Source organism: Erythrolamprus reginae, chromosome 9 (genome assembly GCF_031021105.1).
Source record: "Erythrolamprus reginae isolate rEryReg1 chromosome 9, rEryReg1.hap1, whole genome shotgun sequence".
Lineage (NCBI taxonomy): Eukaryota > Metazoa > Chordata > Lepidosauria > Squamata > Dipsadidae > Erythrolamprus > Erythrolamprus reginae.
In genome coordinates this window covers 2774166-2784408 of record NC_091958.1, presented here as the reverse complement: position 1 = coordinate 2784408, position 10243 = coordinate 2774166, and the positions used below count along the sequence as shown (strand labels likewise).

The window sequence follows — 10243 nt, the reverse complement described above, 5'->3', positions numbered from 1 at the left end:
AGCTCAGGTCAACATTGACTTGAATTCCTGGCCCTCTAAAACTCTCTACAGAAAAACCTATGTTTCTACCGGTAATCCTTAAGTTACAACCATGTTGCTAAGTGAAGCATTTGTCCAGTGAGTTTACCCCGTCTTACAACTTTTCCTGCCACCATTGTTAACTTGACGTTAAGTTGCTAATATTTATTTATTCATTCCTTCATTCATTCCTTCATTCCTTCCTTCCTTCCTTCCTTCATTCCTTCATTCCTTCATTCGATTTTTATGCCCCCCTTCTCCTTAGACTCAGGGTGGCTTACAACATGTTAGAAATAGCACTTTTTTAACAGAGCCAGCCTATTGCCCCCACAATCCGGGTCCTTGCTTGACCCACCTCGGAAGGATGGAAGGCTGAGTCCACCTGGAGCCGGTGATGAGATTTGAACTGCTGACCTGCAGATCTAGCACTCAGCTTTAGTGGCCTACAGTACTGCGCTCTACCTGCTGCGCCACCCCGGCTCATGGTTGTTAAGTGAATCTGCTTGTCAGAAGGTCGCAAAAGCAGATCACGTGACCTGGGGGATGAGGGTGGGAGAGAGACTGCAATGGTCAGAAATAGCATCTGAATTTTGACCATGGGGATCGTTGCAAGGATCCTATGTAGGAAAAAGAGTCACAAGTCACTTTTTTCAGTGCAGCTTCTAAACTTCCAATGGATCACTAAATGAACACTTGTTAGTCAATAGCTATCCCGTATTATAAATACAGGGAATGGAGCAGTTCAGAAAGAACTCATACAACAGGCCTGGTAAATGGAAAAACTGGTTTTTTTTTTCCTCCAGCACCATAAAGATTTCTGAAATGCAAAGGTTTTAACGTTGGGCAGATTCACAGCTAAGTCTGCTACACTCCTGTGGTATCACCTAGCCAGAAAACAGGGGTTCGACCTGTGTCTCTTGATGGGAGGCTGTTCCAGGAAGTTTTGAAGACTTTGCTTGTCTTTTTCCAACCATTTTAATCCCATCTTGCTTCCTTGAAGAGACACAAGCAACCATGTGGCTTGTCTCTTTACAATTTATATTGTTTTGTGTGTATCTTTTTCTTTTATGTACGCTGAGAGTATATTCACCAAGACAAATTCCTTGTGTGTCCAATCACACATGGCCAATAAAATTCTATTCTATTATATTCTAATTCTATTCTATTCTATTTATTTCCTGTTATGAATTGATTGCTTATTAGTAACCTGTGACTACCACTCTGTTGTATCTCATGATTCTTGATTAATGTATTTTATTTTTCTTTATATACACTGAGAGCAGCAAAGACAAATTCCTTGTCTGTCCAATCACATTTAGAAACATAGAAACATAGAAGATTGACGGCAGAAAAAGACCTCATGGTCCATCTAGTCTGCCCTTATACTATTTCCTGTATTTTATCTTAGGATGGATCTATGCTTATCCCAGGCATGTTTAAATTCAGTTCCTGTGGATTGACCAACCACGGCTGCTGGAAGTTTGTTCCAAGCATCTACGACTCTTTCAGTCAAATAATATTTTCTCATGTTGCTTCTGATCATTCCCCCAACTAACCTCAGATTGTGCCCCCTTGTTCTTGTGTTCACTTTCCTATTAAAAACACTTCCCTCCTGAACTTTATTTAACCCTTTAGTATATTTAAATGTTTTGATCATGTCCCCCCTTTCCCTCCTGTCCTCCAGACTCTACAGATTGAGTTCATGAAGTCTTTCCTGATCAGTTTTATCACAGTTGGCCAATAAAGAATTCTATTCTATTCTATTCTATTTTCTTCCATTCCATATTGTCTATTCTATTCTATTCCTTCTTCTATTTTATTCCCTATTCTATTCTATTCTTAGACACAAACAGTAGCAGAGGACCTCAAGAGACTTAAGATGCTATCTGAGAAAATACTGTTTTCTTTCCAGAATTCCCACCCACCAAATTAAAGGGTCATGAGATTATGCTTCGATGCCAAGCAGAAGCAGGAGGTTAAATGGTTTACTGTGGCTCAATTGGTGTTTATCTATGCTGTTAAAAACCAAAACCAAAAATTAGGCAAGATTGTCATGGTTTCTCCAAAGCACCTGATGGCATGACAAGAAGCGATGAATAAAAAATGATAAAGGAGCGAAGCAACCTAGAAATAAGGACGAATTTCCTGATAGTTAGAACAATTAATCAATTCCCTCCAAAAGTTATGGGTTCCACCATCACTGGAGGTGTTTAAGAAGAGACTGGGCAGCCATTTGTCCGAACTAGTCTAAGGGGTCTCCTGCTTTAGCCCTGGGTTGGACTAGAAGACCTCTAAGGTCCCTTCCAGCCCTTTTATTCTATGTTCTATGTCCATATTCAAACCGTACCTTTTTTATAAAGAGCCATGGGCTTCCCATTACAGGAAACAAATATTTTTCAAGGAAAATTAACGTCTCTTTTATCTGGATGTTCACCCATTAAACATTAAAGTTCCTGAATGAAGAACAGAAAAACCAAACTGTGGCCCAGTTTATGCTCACAGTTAAAACAAAAACTGCAGATGTACATTTAATTAAGGGGAGGAGAATTTACTTTTGAGTGATGGCTCTATCTTACTGATAGATATAAAGACTGGGCTGAAGGAGATTCAGAACAGCTATGACAGTTCCTGTCTTTCCCAGCCACCTCTTTCAATTTGTCAATTTCTTTCTTTTTCTTTTCTTTCTCTCTCTCTTTCTCCCTCTTTCTTTCTTTCCTTTCCTCTTGTTTTCCTTCCTTCCTTCTTTTCTCCTTCCTTCCCTCTTGTTTTCCTTCCTGCGTTCGTTCGTTCCTTCCTTCTTTCCCTCCCTCTTATCTTCCTCCCTCCCTTCGTTCCTTCCTTCCTTCCTCTCTTCCTTCTCTGCCCACCAGACTGACCTGCCTAGCTCCTTCCCCTGATGGGGAATCGAAAGGAAGAGAACCAGATCTGCCGCCCGCTCTTCTGTTTTCACCACCTCTGAATTCCTTTCCCAAAGCTCAGCTTAATTCACACTTCCAAAAGAAATATTTTTTTTTAAGTTAAAGGAATAAATCAAGCTTTTACAATCCCGGGACCCGTAGACCGCGGAGGACTAATTAAGCAGCTCCTATCTATCTATCTATCTATCTATCTATCTATCTATCTATCTATCTATCTATCTATCTTTCTTTCTTTCTTTCTTTCTTTCTTTCTCTCAATCATCTGCCTGCCTGCCTGTCTGTCTGTCTGTCTGTCTATCTATCCCTGACCTAGTCTAACTTCTCCCTTCGGAGTGGCTCCGGATTCTGCGCCCTTCTAGGTTCTTGAAAGCGCGCATTGTGGACTCTCCCGGCTGGGCCTTATTGGCAGTGGAGTCCCCCAACTGGGGCATGGCTTCTCAGCCCGGGCTGTCGCGGGAAAAGCGAGATTTCCGAGCCACCCGGGAAAGGGAGATTTCCCACGGAGGTTGAAAGCGGCTACCTCTCGTTTCTCCCTTACTCTAAACCCACTTCGGGCCCAGATTCCCGGCGAGGGTGCGGGAAAAGCCGGCGACAGCTTCCCTCGTGCTTGGCCTTGCTCTGTCGGGGATAAACTTTTGATATATATTGCTCAAAAAATATTAAGGGAACACTCAAAGAACACCTCCTAGATCTGAATGAATGAAATATTCTCATTGAATATTTTATTTGCACAACAGCAGGTGAAATTGATTGTCAATCAGTGTTGCTTCCTAAGTGGACAGTTTGATTTCACAGAAGTTTTATTTACTTGGAGTTATATTCTGTTGTTTGGGTGTTCCCTTTATTTATTTTTTGAGCAGTGTATGTATATATAAATATGTGTGTTTGTGACATCTGAATGAATGAAATGTTCTCATTGAATATTTCATTTGCACAACTATTCCATTTGCACAACAGGTGAAATGGATTGTCCATCAGTGTTGCTTCCTGTGGACAGTTTGGTTTCACAGAAGTTTGATTGACTTGGAGTTATATTGTGTTGTTTAAGTGTTCCCTTGATTTTTTTTTGAGCAGTGTATATCAGAAGATCGCCGCCCTCCGTGGAGCTCCCTAAAACCGAATGAAGGAAGCGGCTCGTTTGAGATTGAGAACGGTAAACTAGAAAGATCCAGTCTAAAGATTTCGACCAGTCCGGCCTATAATAAACCTAACCTAAAACTCTCGATATTCCGCTCTGATCCCGCACCCGCACCCGGTCACCGAGATCCCTTTCCCCGCGCACAGAACCTAGTCTGCAACGCCCCGAATCTGCAGCTTTCCAGACTGGAGGAATTTGGGGGCCGGTTAGGAAAAGTGCAAAAATTGACACAAGATGCGCTTTTGTTTCAAAAGGAGAAATAAACAGCAACGGGTTTATTATTCTTATTTGTCCAAGAGATTGAATACATCAATTTGAAGACCACATAAAATAAAAAGCGATGACTTTGGAAAGGCTCAAAAGGGGGGTGGGTGGGTGGGAAGGGGAACTCTATTGTACAAGAAAAATAAAATAAATCTAACCTCTGCGCTCTCTTTCCCCATTTAAAAGAGACATTTAGTTCTCCACCTCCTCTTCTTCTTCCAGTTTTTGGGAGGCAGGAAATATTCAGCAAGGAAGGGGGAAAATAAATTATCCATATTGGAAAAAAGGACTAACTTTTAAAAGGAGTTTTTAAATGAAAGTTTGTACATAAAACTAAGGAAACAAAGAAGAGATTTATAATTCATTTGGCAGCTGTGGGGGGGAAAGGGGGCTGAGAGAGGAATAATCCAGTGACCTCAACTTTAAATATTATATTAACGGCCCTCCACGGAAGCCTAATTCAAAATCCACACATATTTACAACACGATAAATTGAATCATCCCCTCAATTAAAACAAAACCAACCGTAACAAGACATATACATTTGTATTTATAGAATAGCCATTATTATTCTCCCCTTTTCAACATCGGATAAGCCGTCCTTGTGGATATCAGCGATTTTTTAAATATTGCCCACGATCGCCAAAAGATTTAATATCCGTCTTTGACTCATCTATTATTATTATTGTTATTATTATTATCATTTCTGTTCAAGAAAGCCCAAACGTCACGTTGTTCTTTATTCGTTTGTAGCGTTGGCTACCCACCCACCCACTATATCGAATTTTAGGGTCCTTTTTATTGACTTTGGACGGGAAAGTGGGAGATGGGCGACTTTTTTTTTTTGTCCTTTCTCTTTTTTTGCCCGTAAATCTGTTTTGGGGAGAATAAAAAAAACACACCAGTCAATTTGGTTGGCTTTCCCCAACTAATTTTTAAAAACCAAAACCAGAGGCCTATTTTTCCTTCTATAGTCCGCCTGCTGAGTCGGGGGCGCGGGCCCCCTTTTCCCGGGTCTCTCTGTCCCTCTGTCTGTCTGTCTGTCTGTCTGCTCAACCCGCCGGGCGCTCAGTATTTAGCGCAGTCGTAGGAATAAGGGGCGGAGTGGCGGTAAATGGAGGGCGGAGCCCGGTAGGAGAGCTCGCAGGTGGAGGGGCTCACCTGTTGCTCGTTCAGCGCCGTCGAAGTCTCTAATCCCAGCCGGTGCGTGTTGAACATTTCCCGCACGTTGGGGAAGCTCTGTTGCTGGGCGCCGAAGGGGTGGCCCGAGAGAGGCGGGTTGATCTCCGACGCGTGGTTCAGGTACCAAGAAGCGGCGGCGGCGGCTGCAGCCGCTGCGGCTTGGCCCGGGGTTTGGTGATGCGGAAGGGGATGATGGTGCTGGTGGTGGTGGGAGGGCTGGTGGTGATGGTTGCCAGGAGGCAGGGAGGTCTCCTGCTGCTGCTGTTGCTGCTGGCCCCCTTGCGCCAGGTTCAAGCCAGCCAAGGGAGAAGGGGCGCCGTTGGCCACTTGCGGCGGGGGCTCCGACAGCGAAGCGGCGGCTTCTTCCAGCGGCCCGGCGCCGCAGAGATGCGCGTTGCGCTCGCCCGTGTAGAGGCTCATGGCGCGCATGCTGCATTGGTAGCTGCCCGCGGCTTCGCCCAAGCCCCCCTGGCTGCAGGCCTGGCTGTAGACGGACGGGGCGGGCGGCTGTCCGTAGCCCAGGGGCAACGAGGAGGAAGGGGCGCAAAGGGGACCCCCCGGCGGCGTCCGGCCGACGGGGCTCAACTCGCCGCCGGGCGAAGTCCGCAGCGTCATGATGTTCTCCACGCTGAAGCCGGGCAAGCCGTTGGCGCCGGCGGCCGGGTGCGGGTGGTGCGGGTGGGGATGGGCCGGATGGGGCTCCCCGGGCAAAGAGCCCTCGGTGGAGAGCGAGGGAGTAGAAGCCACGCTGCGCGGACTGTCCTGCAAGGCGCTGCCGCTCGCCGGGCTCAGCGTCTCCACTTTGGTGATGACGGGCAGCTCGGGCGAGGAGGCCTCGCTCTTAATGACCACTTTCTTATCCGGGACGGATGCCGGAGCCTGAGAAGAAGGCGGCGGGGGCTCCTTAGCCAGCTCGGAAGCGGCCTTGCCCGGCTCCTTGTGGTGGTGCTTGTCGCGGGGGTTCTCCTCCTTCTCCTTGGAGACGTCTTTCTTCTTGAAGCGCCTCCGGCGGCGCAGAAACGAGCCGTTCTCGAACATGTTGTAAGAGTCGGGGTCCAGCGTCCAGTAGCTGCCCTTGCCCGGCTTCTTGTCGTCTCGCGGCACCTTGACGAAGCACTCATTGAGCGAGAGGTTGTGGCGGATGGAGTTCTGCCAGCCCTGCTTGTTCTCCCGGTAGAAGGGGAAGCGCTCCATGATGAACTGGTAGATGCCGTTGAGCGTGATCTTCTTCTCGGGTGCGTTCTGGATGGCCATGGTGATCAGCGCGATGTAGCTGTAAGGCGGCTTCACCAAGTCCTTCGGCGCTTGGACTGGCTGGTGGCCCGGGTAGGGCCCGTACGAGCGTCCCAGCCCCGCCGCGTACTGCTCCGGGTGGCCGGCGTAGACCCCGAGCGAGCCAGCCATGCTTCCATAAGTGCCGGCCGTCCGGTAGTAATTCTGCTCGCTCAGGTAGGGTACCACTCCCAAAGCGTTGGGATCCGAGACGGAGTAGCGAGCTTGCATGGCTGTCCGGCCGGGCGAGGAGGAGGCCTCCCGCCGCCCCCGCCCCCAAAAATCAGGTCGTGGAGGAAGGCAGCCCCTCGGCCGACGGGGGCGCCCTGCTTCGGAGACCCCCCGAGCGTTTCCAAGCTCCTTCCACCGAGCGTTTCCCGGCTCCTCGCTTCTTGGGTCACCAGGCCCGAGCTGAGACCGCTTGGTTCATATTTATATCTCTCGCCAAACGCGCTCCAATCTCTGCTCCCGGCTGGTCCGTTCGCTCTCCTCCTCCCTCCCTCCCCCAGTCGTCAAAGGGCAGGAGGAGGGCGAATGTGGTTCAAAGGATGGAGGGAGGGAAGGAGGGGCCTCGAGAGAAACCCCGGCAGGTCCGAAATGTCTAAAGCTGCTCGCGCTGCCCCCAAAGACTGAGTTGGGGCGGAAGAAAATCCTCGCAGAAAAATAAAAATAAAACAGCAGTCCAAGAACGGAGGACGGAGGCAGCGCGCTGGCTGGGCCGGGCTGGGCTAGATCCCCGTCGCTTTTGGACTCGGCCGTCCCCGGTTCCCTTCCGGGCTCAAGCGAAGCGTCAACTAAAACCGCCAGCGTCCCGAATCCAAATCAAGGAGAGCGCGCGCCTCTCCGGAGCCGAGCGAAACCAAGTCCCGCATCCACAGAAGCCGGGGGAAAACTTTTCCAAACTTCTCTTTGGGCCAGGCCGGTTTTGACTCCTCGCTGGCCCCTCCCTCCGCCGGCGTCCAATGGCAGCCGGCTCGGGGTCTGGCTCGGCCAATGGGGCGAGGCGGAGGAAGGCGCCGTGAGGACACCGGGATTCCGGGGCGCACCCCGGGGTTAGGGCGCGCGAGGCTCGGAGGCCTCGCCGCGCCGCTCGGAGCTCATACGGGGCAGAAAGGGAGGGCGAAGGGAGGGCGAGAAGGCGACGCTGCCTCGGTCCTTCTTTTTTGGGGGGGCGGCTATCCTCCCCCCTCTCTACCCCCCAAGTGTCACCCTTATTAAACCATCCCCGTCCCCGTTAATCACCGTAACGCTCGACCTCCCAAACCGGGCATGGAATCTCAGCCGCTCAACGCGAGGCCAAATCCCATGTCTGGCAGCGCCAAAAAGCTTTGACAAGTTTTAAAGAAAAGTTTTAAGAAGAGAAAAACAAAGGTTCGGCTTGGCGGGTTTTCCAAAGTCCCCCGCAAGGAAACTCCGGTTCTGAAACTTTGCGCGGGGAGCGGGGGAGCGGCCGGGGAGGGGGGGGGGTCTTCCCTTGCCGGGCCGGCTCCCTCAACGAACCCCCAAGTCGCTCGGCCGAAGTTGCCCAATGGAGACGGCGATGAATTCCGGAGAAGTTTATTTAGCGCTTGGGTTCTAAACTCAATTAACACCTCCGTCCTAAATACCTGGAATTAAGGGGTGGCGGGAGGGGGGGGATCTCCTGCCGAGGAAGGGGGGGGAGGAATTTGGCGCAGAGGATCGCTCCTGGAAGGAAAATGCGCCGCTGGGTTTTTCTTTCCAAGGAGGGCGAAGAGACTTAATCCTCGCGCGCATAAACGGGGAGGCGAATTATTTGATAATAAAGTCGGCCTGCATCGCCTTTTCTCCACCTTCCTGCCTCTCCCCACGAGCCCCTTCCCCTCTTAATTATTCCATTAGAGACCCTCAAGGGCCGGATAATTAACCCGGTGTGATTTTTTAAAATGCCTTTTCGCGAATTGGCAAAGAACTCCGTTTGGTTGGCAAAAACGGGGAATCGGAGGTAGAGAAAAGTTGGCGTCTGAAAAAGTACGTTATCACTTCTTGCGCGTCCTTTTACAAAAGAAAAAATTAAGGGAGGAAGTCGGGAGAAAGTGGACCGGAATTTTTGAAGTATTCCAGCCTCTTTCCTATATATATATTTTTTTTTTGCAAACTTTTTTTTCAAAGGAATTTTTCTGGCTCTTTGAGCGAGGTGAGGGGACCGCTCGGAAGCGCGTTTGCTAAACTAGCAATATTGTACTCTGCGATCATGTGGACTTTCTCACACGCATTGTGGACCAAAATTGTATTTTTCCCCCCAAAGCGGGGACAAGATAAAACGGGTGAAACCGATGCCCGATTGCTTTCTCCAATTTTAGAAACAGTGGTTTTAATCTACTTTAGTGCGTGCTTCTAAAAGGAAAACCAATTTAAAATGATCTATGCCTTTTAAAATGTTTTTTTATATATAATAAAAGGAACGGGTCTTTTTTTAAGATTCAGGCGTTCGGAGTGGTTTATATTCGGGGAAGCAAAGCTGGGAAATTACAGCCTAACGAAAGTTACAAAGGGGGGGGGGAAGCGGCTTCTGAAAAACTGACTTCTTTGGGGGGAGAACTGAGGAATATTTGTATTTTGAAATGCAGGGAAGTAAATTAAAGGAAAGTTTCCTGAATTGATTGGAAACTCCCTTCAAAAAAAAAAAAAAACTCTTTTTTCGATTTTTCTCACTTGATTCTTTTTCCGGGGGGAATGGAAGGAAATGTCCTCTTTTGAAAGAAAGAGAAAATAGGTGAAAAAAAAGTTAAATAAATGAGTAAAGTTAAAATAAGTGTCTTACAGGCGTTGTCCGCTGGATTTAATGAGGATAAGGATTCATTCAACTTTCCGATGTCTAATTAAATATCGGTAAAAAAATTGAATGAAATAATTGGTCCGGTTTGGTAATTAAACTAAACGGGAGAGGCAGAGGTGTGGGGGAAACATCTATTTATGTATTACTTACCAGGTACTATAAAGAAAGAACTTATATTCGAAGGACAAAGTAACTTTTCTTCTCTTGGAGAATAAATCGCTCTTTACTTGCTCTACCTGCATTCCTGATGGCTAAGTTACTGGAAAGGACAATTTGTATTAAATTACCCCAAATAAAATTTAAAAAATATTGATTGCTTTCTCTGCAATTGCACGATTTTTTTAAAAAAAAAAACTAGACGCATGAATTCCACATAATTATTGATACCTAAATGACACCATCCCCTCTTGAAAATTAAAAATACGGGGAAATGTGGAAATGTTCACTGCGCCAGCGAGTTTGCCCGAAGTTTTGGGCGCAAATGTTCCTCTCTTTGGGGGGAATGAATAACACGCTGCTCGGGTCAACGGACGTTTAGCATCTTTACACACGTCGCTTCCTTTCCACTCGCTGCCCTGTGAAATTGTTTCAAGAATGCCAAGACCTCAAAAAGTTGTGGGCGAGGACAAATGCGCCGCTTTGCCCCCAAAATGC

The 10243-nt window shown here is 47.9% G+C and overlaps 1 protein-coding gene across 1 annotated transcript; it reads right to left on the bottom strand.

The window, feature by feature from the left end:
- Window positions 1–4350: 4350 nt before the first annotated feature.
- FOXC2 (forkhead box C2) lies at window positions 4351–7616 on the bottom strand. The gene has a single exon (XM_070761612.1). The coding sequence runs from the start codon at window positions 7021–7023 to the stop codon at window positions 5407–5409; it is 1617 nt and encodes a 538-aa protein (XP_070617713.1). The 5' UTR covers window positions 7024–7616; the 3' UTR covers window positions 4351–5406.
- Window positions 7617–10243: the final 2627 nt, after the last annotated feature.

Coding starts and splice junctions, on each gene's coding strand:
- FOXC2 (XM_070761612.1), bottom strand. CDS start 7,023: ATGCAAGCTCGCTACTCCGTCTCGGATCCCAACGCTTTGGGAGTGGTA.